Source organism: Kogia breviceps, chromosome 9 (assembly GCF_026419965.1).
Source record: "Kogia breviceps isolate mKogBre1 chromosome 9, mKogBre1 haplotype 1, whole genome shotgun sequence".
Classification (NCBI taxonomy): domain Eukaryota; kingdom Metazoa; phylum Chordata; class Mammalia; order Artiodactyla; family Physeteridae; genus Kogia; species Kogia breviceps.
In genome coordinates this window covers 74,512,240-74,532,984 of record NC_081318.1, presented here as the reverse complement: position 1 = coordinate 74,532,984, position 20,745 = coordinate 74,512,240, and the positions used below count along the sequence as shown (strand labels likewise).

The following is a 20,745-nucleotide window of genomic DNA, read 5'->3' as shown; positions in this document are numbered from 1 at the left end:
CCAAACTCATTCTAAGAGGCCACCATCACCCTGATACCCAAACCAGACAAAGACACCACAGAAAAGAAAATTATAGGCCAATATCACTGGTGAATATAGATGCCAAAATCCTCAACAAAATACAGGAAATGCTTTAAATTGTTGGGTTTTCCCGTCTTAAACCAACCTGAACATCTAGAAGGCCTCATTTTCACTTGGGGAGAAAAGTAGTCAGTGACTGGGATATCCTGAATCAGTATCTGCCTCCAGCTCCCCAGGGCTCAGGAAAGTCCGTTTCCTTTTTTTTGTAGTGTTTATTAGTGCCTTTTCGCTCTGTACTGTCATCAGGTTTATGGAGGCTTATATAAGTTATTTATCTTTTCCAAGAATCAGTTTGGCTTTTCTGTATTTATTGTTCACTTTTAGTTATTTTTATTGTTATTATTGCTTTCCTTCTATTTTCTTTGAATTCATTCTACCCTTTTTTCTTTTTTTGAAACTTGAGTTGAATTCTTAACTCATTTATGTTCAATATGTCTTGAATTCTAATAAATGCAACTTAAGGCTATACATTTTCCCCAAATTTGTCTTTGTATGCACCCCCCAAGTTGTGATTGGCAGTGCCTTGAATATTTTTTAGTAGTATTTCATATTTTATGTTCTATTCCCTTTGAACTCACAAGTTAGTCAGAAGTAAATTTTTTATTTCTAACTATTTTTGGTTTCTTTATCTTTCTATTGTTGATTTCTAATTTATTTTTGCATTGAGATTAGAGAACATGATAGATGTGATTTTGACTCTGCAAATAGCTGATATTTCCTAATTGCCTAGTGGTAGTCAATTTTTGAATGTTTCAGGATATATGTATCCTATAAGTATATGTACATATATACATATAAGTATATGTATCCTATAAGTATGCCAGAGTGTATTCTATATCCTTCCTGATGTTTGCTAAGCTTGATAAAAAAATTTCCCAAAGATAGATATGTTTAAAATCTCTCACACTAACATTATGGATTTGTCAATTTCTCTTTGTAATTCTTAAAATTTTTTCTATATATTTAAGATTATCTTGACAGATACACAAATCACATAATTATTATAAATTCTTAAGGGATTATTCCATTTATTATTATATAAACTCTCTTAATCCTTATAGTACTTATGGACTGAATTGTGCCCATCTGTTGAAAATTCATCTGTTGAAATCCTAACCCACAGTACCTCAAAATATAACTGTATCTGGAGGTAGGGCCTTTAAGAAGTTAATTGAGGTAAACTGAGGTCAAATGGGTGGGCCCTAATCCAACAGGACTGGTGCCCTTATAAAAAGAGGAGTTTAGGACACAGACATGTACACGCATAGGGGAAGACCATGTGAGGACACAGTGAGAGGGCGACTATCTACAAATCAAGGAGAGAGGGCTCAGGAGAAACCAAACCTGCCAACAACTTAATCTTGGATTTCTAGTTTCCAGAAATGTGAGAAAATAAATTTCTGCTGTTTAAGTCAGCCAGTCTATGGTATTTTGTTATGGGAGCCCTAGCAAACTATTTCAGTGCTTTTTATCTTTTATTAATAATGCTATATCAGCTTCCATTTGGTTATTATTTGTCAGGTATATCATAAAGATTGGTAAGAAAGAACAAATGTGTGGTTATTTATAGATGCCATGGTTGTATAGATAGAAAAGCCTATGACATTTTACAAAAACTCCTAGAACTAATAAGTGAATTTAGCAAGATTTCAGGATACAGAGTCAATATACAAAAACCTTTTGCACTTCTAGATACTAGCAACAAACAATTGAGAAATGAAATTTGAAAAAAAATCAAAGTGGAGATGAAAAAACAGATGATTGAATATATAAATTGAGAGTCAGTGGATGGGGTTGATTAGAGAAAGAGCTTAAATCAAGCAGGGAAGTGGTCCCATGATCCAGCTGTGGGCATTCCAACATTTAGAGGTCAAACAAGAGAAATAGAGACAGCAAAGGAGACTAAGAAGGAGTTGCCAAGTAGATAGAGGAACCAGAGAGGATGGTGTCTCAGAAAACAGAGAGGAAATGTGGCCAGTTGAGTCCACTGCTGTTGAAAGGCCATGAACGACAAAGACAGAGAAATGACCATCTTTTTGGCCACATGGATGTCTTTGTTAATGCTGGCTGAAGCCCAATTAGTTTGGGTTCCAATGTAACTAGGACATAGGAAATAAAGATAGCTACTCCAGGCAACCCTTTAAGAATGTTTTGTTATCAAGGACAAATATGCATTAGTAGCTGGAAGGGGACTGTAGAATCAAGGGAGATCCTCCCTCCCTCCCTTTCTTCCTTTCTTCCTTTCCTCCCTTTTCCTTCCTTCCTTCCTTTTCCTTCCTTCCTTTTCTTTCCTTCCTCCCTCCCTCCCTCCTTCCCTCCCTCCCTCCCTCCTTCCCTCCCTCCCTCCCTCCCTCCCTCCCTCCCTCCCTCCCTCCCTCCCTCCCTCCCTCCCTCCCTCCCTCCCTCTCTCTCTCTCTCTCTCTCTCTCTCTCTTTCTTTCTTTCTTTCTTTCTTTCTTTCTTTCTTTCTTTCTTTCTTTCTTTCTTTCTTTCTTTCTTTCTTTCTTTCTTTCATGAGGTTGTTTCAATGTTCATAGGCTGGTTAAGGATAAGGAGGGGAAAATTGCAGAAGTCAAGTTCTTGGGAAGAAGAGAAGAGATGAAAGCCAGGGCCCAAGGAGTGGGGCTGATCTTTGATAGAATCAGGGTCATGTCACACACTTTACAAGAGGGAAAGCAAAAAGTATAGGCTCATATACAGCTCGGTTGGTCTATCTTGTGACAGGAAACTGAGGGAGCTATCATATAATTGTTTATATATTTTTTGCCATTAAATGTGAGAAAAGGTCATTAGCTGGCAGTGATGGGGCATAGAGTGAATGAGATTGCAGGAGAAAGAGAAGTTTTAAGTGTGAACTAGTATATGGGAAGGGAGGGAAGTAAACACACCAGAAACATATGATCAGATTGCTGAGGAATATTGAGAACCTGTTTAAAATTTATGGTTTTGGAATTAAAGAGAAACTAGATAATGTACAGCTGCTTCGGTGCAGACATGAAGTAGTTGGAATGTTTGAGCTTCATTAGAGATGACATTTTGGTGGGCAAGTAGGACACAAGGAGAGAAAATCCAGGGAGTCAAGGTAAGGAGGTGATTAACATGAACTGGAATCCAAGGTGTTTAAGGAGGAAAGTGAAGCCATAAGAAGAAGATCGATGGTGAAAGCCCTGTCAGGGTCAATGGATTGAAGATTTTAAAGAGGTTGAAGTGATACTGAGATAGGAGTATTAGAGCAGGTGAGCTCTGAGTATGGGAGGTAATTGTCAGAGAGTGAGATGCTTGGAATTATTATTTCAGAGGTGATGCTGGTATTAGTGATGACAAGTTCAAGAGTATGGTGATGGGAAAAAGTGAGTAAGGTGAGGTGGAAGAAAGTGTCATAGGAGATGCACAGTAATTAAGCCACTGTCTCTTAGCTCCAAACTCACGTTCTATACTTCCCCTTGTGATGCTAGGGCTGGGACTTGGCAAGTTGTTTTTGCTTTGCTTAATGGTTCCCTGTTATGCTCTGCCAATAGAGGAGTCTAGAGAGAGACAGCAAGGCTGGAGGAGGAAGAAGGGGCTTCCTGACTGTTTCCTGTTTCTGTCACTATTACCCCAGCAATGTTTCTTCACCCAGGCAGCAGTTCCTTCCCATAGCAGCAGCAGAGTTCAGTTTGAGTTTTTCCTATACTCGCAGAATCAGCTTTATTGAGCCCATCTCAGAGACACCAGCATCAGCCAAGCAACACTGCTCTTCAGAGGTGTGTGCTTCAACTCTTCAGTCCCTCCTCTTAGGGTCTAATTTTTTATAATCCTAGCCTCCTCCCTTCCCACCACACCAGCCCTAGGGATGGTAGCTACCTACTGCAGTTGCTGCCTCTGTGATACCTTAGCATTGTCTTTTTACCTTTTCAGTTACCTTGTTAAGAATTTTATACCTAGCTAACGATTCTTCATATTGAATTCTCTCTGTTCAAATAACGGGCATTGTTCCCATTTCCTGAGTAGACTCTGATTGATACAGGATATGAGGATGTCAAGAAACAGAACACTTGGATGCTGATGTCAACTAGAATGGTGGTAGGAATAAGGGTGAAGACCAAGGCAGTGATTCGGTGAAAGTAATCATGAACGTGAGGAACTGAACACTGCAAGAAGTGGGGCGTTAGGCAATAAAGTCTGATGGACTTTGTATACTTAAATGTTTAACTTGTGTTCTTGCTCGCCACAACTTAAGCTCAAAAATGACTGTACAGGGACTTCCCTGGTGGCACAGTGGTTAAGAATCTGCCTGCCAATGCAGGGGACTCGGGTTCGAGTCCTGGTCCGGGAAGATCTCACATGCTGTGGAGCAACTAAGCCCATGCACCGCAACTACTGAGCCTGCACTCTAGAGCCTGTGAGCCACAACTACTGAGCCCATGTGCCACAACTACTGAAGCCCGTGCGCCTAGAGCCTGTGCTCCACAGCAAGAGAAGCCACCGCCATGAGAAGCCCACGCACCGCAACAAAGAGTAGCCCCTGCTTGCCACAACTAGAGGAAGCCTGAGCGCAGCAACAAAGACCCAACTCAGCCAAAGATTTAAATAAATAAATAAATAAACAAGTAAGTAAATTTAAAAAAAAGTGACTGCACTTAAAATCCACCAAATTCTTTTCACAGGTGCACTTTATTTTTTAAAATTAAAAAAAAAATTTATTGAAATATAGTTGATTTACAATGTTGTGTTAGTTTCAGGTGTTGTGTTAGTAAATTAATTCAGTTACATATATTTATATATTATATACACATATATAATATTTATTTTTTAGATTCTTTTCCATCATAGGTTATTACAAGATATTAAGTATAGTTCCTGTACTATACAGTAGGTCCTTGTTGTTTATATATAGTAGTGTGTATATGTTAATCCCAAACTCCTAATTTATCCCTCCCCCCTTTTCCCCTTTGGTAACCATAAGTGTGTTTTCTATGTCTGTGGGTCTATTTCTGTTTTGTAAATAAGTTCTTTTGTATCATTTTTTAGATTCCACATATAAGCGATATCATATGATATTTGTCTTTCTCTGTCTGGCTTCACTTAGTATGATAATCTCTAGGTCCATCAATGTTGCTGCAGATGGTATTATTTCAATCTTTTTTTGGCCATAGGTGCACTTTAATGACATCTTCTTCCACCTGGTAAAAATTATAAGTCAACGTCTACTCTCTAGGTCAATGTTTCTCAAAGTATAGTCTGAGGATTATTTGCACCAAATCTACTAGCATACTTGTTAAATGTGCATTCCTGGACTGCACAACAGGTAGGGAGACCCACAACTGAGAGGTTTCCCAAATAGCATGTTTTTAATGTTAAAACCAGGACAGTCCTGAGCAAATTGGGATGGTTGGTCACCCTAACACCAGACCTACAGAATCCAATCTTAAAGGGTAAGGCCGATGTCTGCATTTTGAACAAGCACCTTGGGTGGTTCTTAGGCACTCTAACATGAGAACTACTACTCTAGGTATCTCTGGGCTTGATGGTCTAGGTGGACCTCTTTCCTTCTGGGCTTCATGCTACCTCCTAATTGGGAGGCATTGCCTAATGAAGGTAGAGTATCTCCCTTTTTTTGTAGTGGAATGTTGTGGAAATCCTAGCAATCTCTCTGGCTGCTGATAGTAAGATCTTGAGCATTTAAAAAAGAAGTGAATCACTTCGATTTCTTCCTTTGGTCTTTAGAACAAGATGCAGCACCAATGACTTTTCATGGTAGTGTGGGCTGGCCATGTGTAGTAGAAGCCTTATCCCCCCAGAGTTTCTCTGGCACATATCCAATGTTAGATAGCAAAATCCAGGTTGCCATAGCAAAATACTATAGACTGGGTAGTTTAAACAACAGAAATAAAAGAGCAACATACAAAAATCGATTGCATTTCTATTAGTAGCAGTGAACATATGGAAGCTGAAATTAAAAACCACTTATAAATACTATTTACAATTGCTTCAAAGAAAATGAATACTTAGGTATATACTTAAAAACATGTACAGGATCTATATGCTGAAAATTACAAAATGCTGATGGAAGAAATCAAAAAAGGCAAATAAATGGAGAGATATAACTTGATTATGGATTGGAAGAATCACCATAATAAAGATATAGTAACTGGACCAGGCCGGTACCCAACCCAAGTTTGGCTGCTCGCTGCTCAAAAGGCCAATACTAGAGAGACAGGTGTTGGTGGAAAAGGAAAAGTTGCTTTATTCAGGAGACCAGCAACCTGGGAAGATGGTGGACGAATGTCCTAAGACCATCTCCAAGTTGCTGATTGGAGACAAAGGTTTTATTTTATTTAATTTTAATTTTTTTATTTTATTTTTTTTTGTGGTACGCGGGCCTCTCACTGTTGTGGCCTCTCCCATTGCGGAGCGCAGGCTCCGGACGCACAGGCTCAGCGGCCATGGCTCACGGGCCCAGCTGCTCTGTGGCATGTGGGATCTTCCTGGACCGGGGCACGAACCCATGTCCCCTGCATCGGCAGGCAGATTCTCAATCACTGCGCCACCAGGGAAGCCCGGAGACAAAGGTTTTAAAGGCTTTGTGAGGGAGGGAGCTACAGGGTACATGATCAGCTCGTGCAGAATCCTCAGATTGTTGGCATCAAGGTGAAGTTTCGAGCATCATCAGTCTTCTGGTTTCACCTGGTCTGGGGTCTCTGTGCTTGTGGTCAGCAGTTTTCATCTGGTGGGCTCTGCTTCCTGTAAAAGCAACTTAGGAATGTGTGTCAGGCCTTTATCGGTAGCTTTCAGAGAACTGGGAATTTGATGACTCTGCTGTGTGGCAGATTTATAGTCTAAATTGTTGCCATTTGCCCTGCCCAGCAGCTATTCTTTATTTCTAAATCTTCACATTTCCTAGTCATTAATTCTTTTTTTTTTTTTTTTGGTATGCGGGCCTCTCACTGCTGTGGCCTCTCCCGCTGCGGAGCACAGGCTCCGGACGCGCAGGCCCAGCGGCCACGGCTCACGGGCCCAGTCGCTCCGCGGCATGTGGGATCTTCCCGGACTAGGGCACGAACCCGTGTCCCCTGCATCGGCAGGCGGACTCTCAACCACTGCGCCACCAGGGAAGCCCCCTAGTCATTAATTCTTAAGCCAGCCTGCCTGGTTACAATATCAACTCTCCTGCAAGGAATCTATAGGCTTAATTCATTTCTTATTAAAATTCCAGCAAGATTTTATGTAGATATGGGTAAGCTTATTTTAAAACTTACATGAAAAGGCACAGACCCTAGAATAGTTAAAACAATCTTGACAAAGATAAATGGGAGATTGGGATTGACATATATACACTACTGATACTATGTATAAAATAGTTAACTAATGAGAACCTACTGTATAGCACAGGGAACTCTACTTAATGCCCTGTGGTGACCTAAATGAGAAGGAAATCCCCAAAAGAGGGGATACACGTATATGTATAGCTGATTCACTTTGCTGTACAGTATAAACTAACACAATATTGTAAAGCAACTATATTCCAATAAAAATTTTTTAAAAAGATAAACGGGAGGAATCAGTCTATCTGATGCTAAGGCCTTTAGTATACGGCTCCAGTTTATGTTGTGATATTTGCAAAGAGATATCAATGGAACAGAATAAAGAACCAGAAATAGACCTACACACACATGCTCAAATGACTTTTGACAAAGAGGCAAAAGCTATTCAGTGGAAGAGGGATATCCTTTTCATCAAATGGTACTTAAGCTATTGGGTATAGGAGGATAAAATGAACCTTGACCTAAATCCCACACTTTACAGAAAAAATGAATGCAAAATGGATCACAGACTTAAATGTAAAATGTAGAACTATGAATATTTTAGGGAAAAAAGTGATAAATCTCATCAAAACTAAAAATGTTTGCTCTGTGAAATCACGTGTGAAGAGGATGAAAGGACAAACTAAAGACTGGCAGAAAATATTTGCAAACCATGTATCTGACAAAAGATGAGTATCTAGAACATAAAATGAGTCTCACAACTCAACAGTAAAAAAAACAATCCAATTAGAAAATGGGCAAAAGACATGAGCAGACATTTTATCAAAGAGGATATAAAGATGACAAATAAGCACATAAAAACATGTTCAATATCATTAGCCATCAGGGAAATGCAAATTAAAACCACACTGAGACATCACTATACACCTCTCAGAATGGTTAAAATAAAAAATATTGACAACAGCAAATGCAGGAGAAGATGCATTTGGAACAGGATATTGGATCCTGGAGAAGAGACTGGATCATTCCCATATTGCTGGCAGGGATGTGAAATGCTACAGCTGGTCTGCAAAAGTCTGTCAGTTTCATATGAAACTAAAGTTGTAACTATCACAAGACCCAGCAAGTGTACTCTTGGGCATTATTCCAGAGAAATGAAAATTACATTTATACAAATGTTCATAGCAGCCTTATCTGTAACATCTCCAAACTAGAACCAGCCCAGATGTCCTTCCACAGGTGAATGGTTACAACCTGTGGTACAAACATACCATGGACTACTTTACTACTGAGCAATAAAAAGGAACAGACTATTTGATAAACTACTTGGATGAATCCCTAGAGAATTATGCTGAGTTTAAAAGGCCAATTGCAAAACCTGACATACTGTTCTCCAAAAGGTTATGTAACATTTTTGAAATTATAAAATTTTAGAAATGGAGAACAGATTAGTGGTTACCAGGGGTTAAGGCAGTGGGGATATGGGGGGTGTACAGGTGGGAGAGAGGGGGGTATGGTTATAAAAGGGCCACAGGAGGGATCCTGGTGATGTTCGAAGTGTTCAGCATCTTGACTAGGGTGGTGCACGCTCAGATCTACCCATGATATATAACTGTATATGGTGGGCCTATACACACACACACACACACACACACACACACACACACACACACACGCAAGTCAAGCTGGGGAAATCCAAATTGGATTGGTCAACTGAATCGATGCCGGTATCCTGGATGGCACAGTGTACTGTAGTGTACTGAAATGTTACTATTGAGGGAAACTGGGCAAAAGGTACACAGACTCTCTCTGAATTATTTTTCTTTTTTTGTGTGTGTGTTACGCGGGCCTCTCACTGTTGTGGCCTCTCCCGTTGCGGAGCACAGGCTCCGGACGCGCAGGCTCAGTGGCCATGGCTCACGGGCCCAGCCGCTCCGCGGCATGTGGGATCTTCCCGGACCGGGGCACGAACCTGTGTCCCCTGCATCGGCAGGCGGACTCTCAACCACTGAGCCACCAGGGAAGTCCTCTCTGAATTATTTCTTACAACTGCATTTTGTAGGGGAGGGAAAAATTTCCCTTCTATTCCTCTTGGTTCTTTTGGCTGGTCTAATAATTAAATTGACACAAGACAGATTAACAGGACAAAAAAACCCCAAATTTAATTTTTTATGCACATAGGTCCCATAGGTATGGCACCTCAGAAGTGACTGAACCAGGCTGTTTATAAACCTTTTTCAACGAAGAATCCATTGTATGTGAAAATTTTACAAAAAAAAAGGATTTGGCCTCATAGTAACAAATTAATGAAGAAGTAACAAAGTTTGTTTTTACAGCTTCCTCTGGGTGGAAGGATGCCCTCCATCCTCTGAGTAGGGAGGATTCCTTCCATGGGAGTTTTGCTTCCTGCTCTCAGGGGAACAAAGGTCAGCATGTTCTTCTTGGACTGGCTCTTTCTCAAGTAACTTTAATTCAAAATAATCAATATGCCAAAGTGGCATATCTGGGATGGCCTGTTCTGGAGCCCATCAATGTGAATCAGCAATGATGTCAGTAGGTATTTCAACTAAAAATGACACTTTGAGAGGTGTATTTCAACCCTGTTTCTGTCTGTCCCCAGAGAGGACCAAAGAAGCACAATCTACTCAGAGATGGGATATTTGCTGCAGGGCCACATAATATGCTGTATATTTGAAGCTGTAAGTGGGGAGGGGCTGCTAGAGATCTCCAGTGACTGCCAAGCGCCCGCTGAAACGTGGAAGAAAAACGCTGCACAACGGCTCTGGTAGGGAGGCTTGTGATCAAGATGCCAGAGCAGAAGCTGTTAGCACAAATGCTTTGGCTCAGTTCTAGGGTTTCACTTGAAACAATCTCATGAGGATTAAAGACACTTAAACACTTTCAAGCACTTACAGTTTTACCCAGAAGTTAACAACTTCAGAAACTGCTGATTTCAGCCTGTGACTTTTGACTAATGTATTTTGATGGTTTAGTTCGCCTTTCTTGTTTTTTTTTTTTTAAACGGGAGTGCAGTAGAAAGCAAAAGATGAATTTTTGATGCCAAGTAAATGGTTTGCTTGCATTGCCTTTTCCTTCAGTTTCAACCTTGTGGCTGAATTCCCTTTTTGGCTGTAATGTAGACACTGTTTTACCTTTTTTCTGAACATGGTTTTTAGGCTATGAGTACGTTCCAGGCACTAATAGTCTATACAACATGAGCCGTTTCTGAAAAAGTAGAACTCCATAGATTATTATTATTGTTGTATTGGTTTCTGTTTGTTTTGCTTTTCTTCCTACCATTGGGGAAGCATGTTAAGTATATAATAGATTGTGACCATCACATCTCCCAGCTTTCCTAAAGAATTGCAAAAATGTCTCTTTACATAAGAAATCCTGTCAGCCTTTCCTGAGTCCGTGGAGAACTGCAAGCTCTGGTAGATAAAATGCTTGACAGTTTGGAGTGTTTAGGAAGAAAGTGGAGAGGAAAGATGGAGTGGGAACAATTGTAGGAAAGAGACAAGGGAGCTGGTCTGTTGCTCTTCTTAAAAAACAAACCAAAAAACCCCTCAAAATATAACATTCCAGCTTCTTTAGTTCAAGTCTGATTGAAACAGTCCACCTCCTCCTGTTTATAACAGGAGTGTGGCAAGGCTGTGCTTGCAGAATGATATTCTGTAACAAGCCATACTTAACATGCTTTCACAGTAGATGGCCTCTTAACCATATTTCATAGATAAATATGATTTGCTTTGGAAGTAACTGTCAGAAAAGCCCAAGTCCTCTTGTACTCTGTTTCCTGAGCCCAACTGGGAATTTATGGTTCTTGTTTTCATTACTTAGTCTTAAGATTAGACCTTGAATTTTATGCTGTCAGAAATTTCCTCCTGCTGGGCTCCAGTTAGCAAGGTCAGGAGCTCATCTGGACTCAAAAGTTGTAAAAGAATCGAGACATGATAAGTAGGTCAGTGCCAAAAGCTGTGAAAGACATGGTGATCAGATAATCAGCCGAGAGCAACCATTTGGGACAATTTAGCCACATGAACGTTCTGATCATGTGTAGATTTTGGAAAAGAGAGACAAGGTGTCTGTGGTGGGGTAAGGGGAAGACTCTTGAAAAGACTGCAGAAATACTAGAGATGAAAGAAGTGTTCACATATTAAGGTACGGGGAAGTCATTCTGGCTTATACATGAGTTAACTTGAATTTTATGCTAACTACAGTAGCCTGTTTGTGGCCTATCAAACATACATTTGTAACTCTGCTTTAATTATTAAAGAAAAGGGCACCTTGACCAGAAGTAAAGAATATCCATGTTAAAAATAAAGATTAAATGCCCTTCTTCCTGGAATGCCAGTACTGGTTCTCCTTTAATGATAAGACTCCCTTCCCAGGTGCCAAGGCCATACTGTATATGCTGGTCTGTTTTTTTTTTTTTTTGAAACTTGAAGAAATGTATCCCTGACTTGTTTAATGTTCTTTGCTCTGACAAGATATAAACCTGTGCTGAAAAACCCTGCTTCTCTGGAGCAGTTTCTCAGAGTAATCTGAGAAGCCGGCTTCTGGGCTACCGTCCTCAGTTTGGCTCAGATAAAATTCTTTTCTATTCTTATTATTGATTGTTCATTGATTATTTTCCTCGACACTTGTTAAAAGTGGCGTCTACATGTTAAAATAATTACTTTCAGAAACAAATGGGGGAGAAGAAACCAGAATCTTAGGCACAGTAAATAAGTAGGTTGGGATGATAGTACTTAAGGAAACTGGTTCCCATTTTCTTAAGGTTTGAATTTCTTCCATTACCATCACTCCCCCTCCCCCATACACCAAGCTACCCTAATAGAGGCAAAAAGGGGAGAGTAGAGCTTAGCAGTAAGACTCATCTGGGTTCTAGCTTGGCTCTGCTAGGTCACCATGAGCAAGTTTTTTAAGCCCTCAAAGCTTCAGTTTCCTCCTCTGAAAAATGATAGGATTATGTACATCACATGTTTGTGGCAATGAATGAGTGAAATAAAGCATAAGCAGTTCCTGGAACGTGGTCAGTGTTTAGTAAATGGAAGGATTATCACTATTGATACTACTCACAACTATCCACCACCCTAGCCTTTTCAAAATACAATCACGTCTGATACTACGTGTTCATTTTTGTAGGAATACTGTTGCATGGATTGAGCAGATGTGCAGTATCCCCATTTTACAGAGGAGGAAAAGAAAGCTCAATGATTAGTCCCAAGGTCACCCAGCTGGTGAGCAGTTGACCTTGCATTACAAGCGTGGTGGTTCTTTAAGCCAGGATCAGAATTACCTGGATGATGATCTGAAGTCAGATTGTTGGGCGCCGCCCCACAGAGTTTCCAATTTGGTAGGTCTGGGATGAGGCCCATGAAATTGGATTTCTTCGCCAGAGTTCAGGTGATGCTGATGCTGTTGGTCTTAAAACCCCACTTTGCAAACAACCAAGCTAGACTAGAGCGATGGTTCTCAAATATACCTGCTCATTGCAGTCACCTGGAAGCTTAAGAGAATCAACAAACCCATAACTGCTTCACATCCATGGATGTTCTGGTACCACAAATGTGATTCAGTCTTGGCACTAACATATAAATACTTGATTGTTCCAAGTAAAAAAGGATAAATCTATAACAACTTTGGGAATTCTACAGTCTGGAAAGCTGTGTCTTTTTTTTTTTTTCAAAAAAATGTAGTATTTTTTTCTTTCCTTTTTTAAAAATTGTAGTATAGTTGATCGACAATGTGTTTGTTTCAGATGTACAGCACAGTGATTCAGTTTGTATCTATATCCATATCTATCTATCTATCTTTTCTTTTTCAGATTCTTTTCCATGATAGGTTATTACAAGATATTGAATATAGTTCCCTGTGCTATACAGTAGGTCCTTGCTGGTTATCTATTTTACATATAGTAGTGTGTATCTGTTAATCCCAAACTTCTAGTTTATCTCCCCCTTCCCCTTTGGTAACTGTAAGTTTGTTTTCTATGTCTGTGAGTCTATTTCTGTTCTGTAAATAAGTTCATTTGTATCATGTTTTTTAGATTCCACACGTAAATGATATCATATGGTATTTGTCTTTCTGTCTGACTTCACTTGGTTTGATATTCTCTAGGTTCATCCATGTTGCAGCAAATGGCAAAATTTCTTTCCTTTTTGTGGCTAATATTCCCCTGTGTGTATATACACCACATCTCCTTAAGCCAGTCATTTGTTGATGGGCACTTGGGTTGTCTCCGTATCTTGGCTATTGTGAATAGTGCTGCTGTGAACATGGGGGGCATGTATTTTTTGAATTATAGTTTTTTCCAGATACATGCCCAGGAGTGGGATTGCTGACACATGTGGTAACCCTATATTTAGTTTTTAAAGGAAACTTCATACTGTTCTCTGTAGTGGCTGGACCAGTTTACATTCCTACCAACAGCGTAGGAGGGTCAAAAAATATAGTATTAATACGAAATATCTGTAGAGCCGACTATTTTTTTTTCGGTATGCGGGCCTCTCACTGTTGTGGCCTCTCCCGTTGCGGAGCACAGGCTCCGGACGCACAGGCTCAGCGGCCATGGCTCACGGGCTTAGTTGCTCCACGGCATGTGGGATCTTCCCGGACCAGGGCACGAACCCGTGTCTCCTGCATTGGCAGGCGGATTCTCAACCACTGCGCCACCAGGGAAGCCCATAGAGCCGACTATTGAGAGAAGTTTTATAGCAAACCTGCTACAATTTCAGGACAATTTATCTACCACCCTCCCCAACACTTATTTCAAGCATTCCAAAACCTCCACCTACTTAATTTTTCACTCTTCATACCTGAAAACTCTAACTCGTCTTCCCTGACTTGCATCAAATTAAGTCCCCCTGTTCTACACCACCATAGTACCACTTACCTTTTCCCTCCTGGTATCTATCATAACTCCAAATTTACATTTATTTGCATCCTATTACTGAACTTATTATCACCATTATTAATTAAAGGTATTATTTGAATTCATTGTTAATTAAATTAATCAAGTTAATTAATTATATTATTACACTTATTTATGTCATTACTACATTTATATTATGTCGGTGGCTGGTTCCCAGACAGTAAGCTCCAACTGAGCAGGGGCCTGTTTTTTGCTCAAGCTTGTGTACACAGCGCCGTACACACAGTAGTAGGTGTTCAGCCAATATTTGTTTATCAGCCTCCCTGACCTCTAAAACTCTCTGTCTAGTGAGGCTGAAAGGCCTACGTGTACAGTGGTATAGAACAGACCGTTTAAAGTTCCAGGGGGGGGGTTGGTTCCCAGTTTTGCAAAGCGAACCCCAAAGCGAATGTTTTGAGAGGCGTCGGAACCCCGCCCCTTTACAACTACAAAACAAGTTCTGAGGCAGCCCTAAAATGCTTTCCCGGATCCGAGACACCGATTGGTGCAGAGGCTCTGCGCTCCAGGCTACTACCTGGAACAAACCCTGCAAAGATTCGGCGGGCGCCGCAGCCGGGCGTGCCAGCGGGAGGATACGCCGGGACTGCCCCCTCTCATTTCTCCCGCGCAAAACTGGGCCGGACGGCTCCACTCCCTCCCTCCACTGCAGGGGGGAGTCCGGCGCCCCCAGATTGGCAGCCACCCCGGGCGGCTCCCAGCTGCAGCCCCTCTTGCACCGCCTGCAAAGCGAAGTTCACCGGTCGCGAAGTTTGGGTCCTGTAAGAGGAGCCTCGAGGGCTGGCGCTGCGGCGCCAAGTGGGCGGCGCGGGGCGCTCCCCCTGTCCCGGGCGCCGAGTGCGCCCCTCCCCCGGCCCGCCGGAGCTCCAGGCGGAGCGAGCGCGCTGTGCGGCCGCGGGCGACCTCCGTGCGTCGGGCCCGTGGCGAGCCAGGCTCCCGTGGCCGCGTGCTGGGAGGAGGTCGGAGCCCAGCGGGGAAGAATGGAGTTGGCGACTGGCTCGCAGGTGAGGATCTGGCCGCCCGCCGCAGCCCGGACGCACCCTCGGCCTGCCTTCCCTTTGCGCTTGGCCTTGCGCCCCGCCTTGGGCTGGAAACGTGGCCCTCGGCTGCCGCGTTGTGGATCGGGCGCGCCCAGTCCCGCCGACGCCGGAGCGGGCACGCCCCGCAGGTGTGTGCGGTGTTTACGGGTGTGCCACCTGGAGCGGAGAGGCCGGGTGCCGCCGCACGCGGGCGCTCGCCGCTGGCCCGGGTGGGGCCTCGGGGTAGTCCGCTGGGTCGCTGCGGCCGCGAGCCCGGGGAGCGGATGAACTCGAGGGCAGTGCAGGCGGGGAGGCCGCAGTGGCAGAGCGACTGCGTTTGCGGTGCTCGTGGGACTGGGGGAGGGGGAAGCTTTTTCGGTGCGCGCCCCCCACTTTCTCTGGCATTGGCATGGAGATGAGTTTAAGTGTGATTTTCTAAAAAAACATAGTCGAGCATCGGGCCAATTCAACTTGGATAATGGAGTTTAAAAAGCGTTGCTTTTGTATTTGTTCTAGAACTTTTGGAAATGTTTTTAAGGAACTTGTAACCGCTTGGGGGAACTGGCAGCGTCATTAGACCAGGTTAAAAAACAAAAAGCTCCAAGCTCGCAAACCGTGTATACAGCACCACCGCAGGTACCTATTATGGTTTTAACTAGGTCTTAAAAATCTCATTAACAAGCTCCCAAATATTACAATGGGTGGTGGGATGTGGATTTAGCTTCAGTTTTCTTTTTTACTTTTTAAAAGCGCTTTACTCTCTAGTAATGAATATACATAATTTATTCAGAGGTAAGCAATAAAAACTTTTTCAAACGAACTAAATATAAACCTTTTAGAAAGGAAGCAAGTTGTAGGAGCCCGAGAGATGCTTTGTATGAGGGTTGGGTTTTTTCTTGCTTTTGTGAGCGCCTCTGACTCACTGCTTCCACCTTACCCTTGGCTGGTGTTTACCTCCTTTCTCCACCTGGGTGCTGGGCACCCGCAGGATTTGGGAGACGCGAAGCGACCGGGGCCCAGCTGCTGGGCTGGCCGGTGGTGCCTGAGCCCGTGACGCTGTCACCTGCCTGGGTCTGGCGGCACATTAGAGACCAAGCCACTAATGGTCGCTTTGGCCATTTGGTGATTTCTGAAAGGCTTCCTGAAAGTGGATACTTGAGAAAAATCTATTGTGGATGTTTAAGAGAAAGAGTATTTTTTGAATTTCTCCAATGAAGTGAGGTATTAAAAGCAAGGGAAACTAACTCAAGAAAGGATGGGACAGGCTTAGTTTTTGTTTTTGTTTTTGCCAATGACCTTTACCATATAGTTAGTATCTTAGGCTTTTAGGAGGTTTGGGTTTCTCCAGGATTTGAACCCTTGGGGAAGGAGCTTGTGAATTTCATCAGCAAATGTATCTTGATGTATCGTTCCTGGAACATGTTGTTCTGGTGGTGCTGCATCACCACAGTTCCTGCTTAAGAAATTTAAAATGTCCCAGAATGTTTAGTTGGAGATGAACATTTTACTGTCAAATAATAAGGCTAACTTTTGGTAGCTCTAAAGTGTTAAGTAAACTATTTACCATGTGGCGGTAAGCCACAAATTATATCTGACCCATTATGCACCCATTAGGGCAGATTACTTTTGTAAGATGATCAGGTTCTCCCCCCCCCCCCCCCCCCCCCCGCCATTGTCAAAAGACCTCCTAATTGACAGGGCAAATTAAGATGTGTGAGAATTTTTCCAGTGGAAATGTTCCTGTTCATCATAATTTAAGTGTGGGCATATTATAGCCTCTTTAATTTAAATGAGTGGAGAATGATTCTACGGGGTGGGCAAGTGACTGCGAATAGAGCACTTAATGAACACATAAGGCCCAGCAGGATGTTAAGTTCTCTGTACCTAAGTCTTAAGCGTAAAGCAGTGTGATGAACGGCCTGAAGCGGGGCATGAGTGCACACTGAAGGAAGGCTCAGCCCAGTGTGCAGTGGGTTTTAATCTAACGCCTACAGCAGATACAATTTCCATCCCTTGTAAGGTATAGAGCTGGAAGGGGCTTCAGTAAAGCAGCTTAGGCCCGATGTTATGAGTAAAGGGAACTAGTCAGGGAGGAAATAAGAAATTCGTTTAAACTCTGAACTCCTTTCTAGCCTCTGCTTTTCTGCAGCCTCAACAGTGTGTCGGATTTGATGTCCTCTGACAGTGATCACGCCTCCCCTGGGCTCTAGTCCTTGTTGGGCTGACCACTGGGTCTTTGTGCTTTTGTATTGAATGATAGGAATAATGGCCAGTAAAGATGAGGGGATGGTCCCTTACTGAGATGGCTCAGCAGTGAAGCTTGCAGGAGCTGGAGGATGGGACTGCCTCCGCTTCCTAGCAGAGAGGCTGGGAGGTCCTGAATGTCAGTGTGGTCCTTTTACTGTCTTCTACTGATAGGGTGCAGGTTGGAACCTTAGAGAAGGAAACGATGCTAAATGTTCTTATGAATACGCGTGGAACATGCTGTTCGGAGGAGAAAAGGCATTTTTCTGATAGTGATCTCACAGCCACAGAGTGTACCCATCTGATCCTGTGCCTTAAAATGGGTGCCCAGAGCCCCAGAAACTGGTCACAGAGGGGGGTCATTTGTGATTTCTTAGAAGGCCAGCACATTTGTCATTTTGATGTACTGCTGACCTCCCATCCATAAAAGAGCTGAATTCTCAGTGATCAGGAGAAACCTCAGATAGCACAGCAATTCCGATCTGGTCAGGTACACAGGACAGAAAACCATAAGATACTTATGTGACTTAAAACAGTTTAGGAACAGTACAGTAAGTTAACAAAAAAGTTCAATAAAGCCATTCGAATAGAGTAGTCTAGGCGTCCTAGTTTTACATCATCCTTGAGAGTTCTCTTTTACTCTCTTCGAGACTTTTTAACTCCAAGATACAGTTTTGTTTTGTAAAGGATATAGCTTTATGCATCAAAGTGGAATTGATGCAGGCTACTTGGGGAGGGATCGAGATAAGAAAATATTTTGGAGACCATTTCCTTTTCCTTTTGAAAAGCAGTGGTTTGTGAATGTTTTTAAACAGGACCATTCAGAGGCACAGTAGGCATATCGCTGAAGTTAACATGCAGGATAGTTTTCTTCCATAGTGGTAAATGCCAGCACCCTGTGTATAGTGCATAAATAGGTTGTGGAGTCCCACAGTGAAAGGGACCAGAATTTTAGTTCAAGTAGTTGATGGCTTCCTGCCTGTTTTTCTTCATGATCATCAGTTTAGGCCAGAAGGCCCCCTGAATGGGTTAGTCCATTTGTCCGATGTCCTTTTAGCACCTACTGTGTGCTAGATATTATGTCAGTTATGGTGGAAGAAAGAAAGACAGAAAACACTGTTCGTTCCCCAGCCCTCAAAGGTCACCCTGGAACTCCTTGCCTCTTCTGCCTTTGCCAGAGCTCAGCTGGCTCCTGCCTTGAGCTATAGGGACCTAGGCGGCCTTGGGTTTTGGGGATGGGAGAAGACCTTAAGAGTCATCCTTCCCCAACCCCCCAACCAGCCCTGCATCCTCCAAGGAAGGGAAACGATCAATTCCTTTTAAAAGTCATGCTGTGCTAGGTACTTAACATTTAACAGATTTAATCCTCACTGTAGTTCCCTGAAGTAGGTTGTATTATCTGCATTTTAAAGATAAGCCTAATAGAGTGATTTTCTCAGGGCAGCCTAGCAAGGAAGGAGCTGAGCCAGAATTCTGTCTCCAGAGCTGGGGCTTGACTCTTGCTGCTAGAATCATCGGGTCTTGGCACGTCACACAACTTTCTCTGAAATGTTGTGAGGCTAGAAATCTTTCCTCAGCTTACGATGCCATTGAGATAAGCAAGGACACACCAAGTTTAACGTACTATTTAAACAGAAGGGGATGTCAGCGCTTTGGGGTTTTCTTACGATACCTTTGCCCCTCCTTTTAAAGAGAAGGGCTGGGGTGTTAACAGCAGCTGGTCTGGTTCTTTTTAAAGAACTGGACAAGTTATGGTTTGAGTAGGATGATTCTTTGGATGCTGTTGGTAAAAGTCAGCTTGGGAATATGAATAAGATCCACAAAGTTTTTACATAGGAATGACTTTTAGATGAATTTTATATTGTGCAAGTAATACGCTGTTCATAGAAGCTGAAAAGGAAACAAAAATTGAACTATTGTTCTACGTCTCTCCTCCCTGGGCATCATTTTCTAGACATTTTCCATTCATTGTTTGCCTTTGTCCAAGTCACCTTTTTTGGTTAACTTTTATAGTATGATTGCTGTTTGAATTCTGCTTTCTTTAGCACTCTCAGTACTATTTTTCTGAGTAGCTTGCAGGTCTTTATGGTTTTCATTTTCAATGATTGTGTAATGTTTCATTCAGGTGTGTATTTTATGTTGAAAAGTTTTAAATTATTAACAAATTTAAGAAACTTTGCAATGAATGTCTTGGGGTGGTACATACCGTATTGTATTGTGTTGAAGTCAACGCTGTTTTTAATTGCTGTTTCCCTGTCATGTACTTACTATCTGTAGAGCGTGCGTGATTTTCAGTAGATGGGAACCTCTCACGTATTTTTTTTCCTAAGGCATTTCCCCATTTGATTTGCTGTATTAGCTGAGAGAAGGCACTTTTTGCCCAGGTTAGAATCAGGGCTCATGATAACTAACCTGAAATAATGACTAAGTTTTTGTCCTGAACTTAGAGCCTCTAAGTTAAGCTTTCTTTGGTCTTGCTTATTTTAACTATAAATCATCTTCTAGATGGCGTTCCCAAAAATGTGTCTTTATTGAAGTTCGGATGTCCAAAGTTCAGACAGTAGGTTCAATCATTATAAAGTGGTTACTGAGAGCTAAAAAAAAAAAAGAAACTATTTCTTGATGTGGGTGCTGGTTATAATGGGTAGGTGCAGTTTGTAAAACTTCACCAAGCTCTGCACTTAAGATCTAGGCATGTTCTGGTTGCATGTTGCACTTAAAACGTTAACAAAGTAGCATATCAAATACCGAAGTAAGAGGTCTGAGGACTGTGCTTCTGGACAGCCCAGGCTACCAGGTGTGTGGTGACTCCTTCCCAGGTGTCTTGTGTCCTGCCAGTTGAACCCATATCCTCAGGGCTGGACGTGGTCCACGGGTCCCTCCCCACAAACCCCCTCACCCGTTTCCCCAGACCCTCCATAGAAGCAGCACTGCTGTGTGAGCAGCCCCCCATACTTAAGCTCTACTACTGGAGGATCCTATGGACCTGGCGAGTGCCTTGCATTTGTGAGTGAGCTCTGGCCTTTGAGTCTTTTGGCACAAGGCCTGGCCCTCCCTCAACTGCCTGCTGGTAGAACTCCTCCTCTGTTAGGAGGGCCCAGGATTTACGCCAGGGTGATGGTTGATCACCCCAAATCACGTGGCAGGCCAAGGTGATAATTATCCCTGTGTGTGAAGAGCCTGGCATATCATAGCTGTTAAATGTTTGTAGAATTTTTTAAGAA

At 42.5% G+C, this 20,745-nt stretch overlaps 1 protein-coding gene across 9 annotated transcripts in view; it reads left to right on the top strand.

The window, feature by feature from the left end:
- The window catches only part of CDCA7L (cell division cycle associated 7 like), a 202,993-nt gene that overhangs the window by 136,473 nt on the left and 45,775 nt on the right, over positions 1-20,745 (top strand). For 2 of the 9 annotated variants that reach the window (XM_067042656.1, XM_059073947.2), the window contains exon 1: positions 15,100-15,262. The exons of 5 other annotated variants lie outside the window; for them this stretch is intronic. In XM_067042656.1, the coding sequence (XP_066898757.1) occupies positions 15,239-15,262 (24 nt within the window). In that variant the 5' untranslated portion in view covers positions 15,100-15,238. Of the gene's footprint in view, positions 1-15,099; positions 15,263-20,745 lie in introns of those variants that run through there. 2 more of the 9 variants (XM_067042649.1, XM_067042650.1) reach the window with 2 other exon arrangements.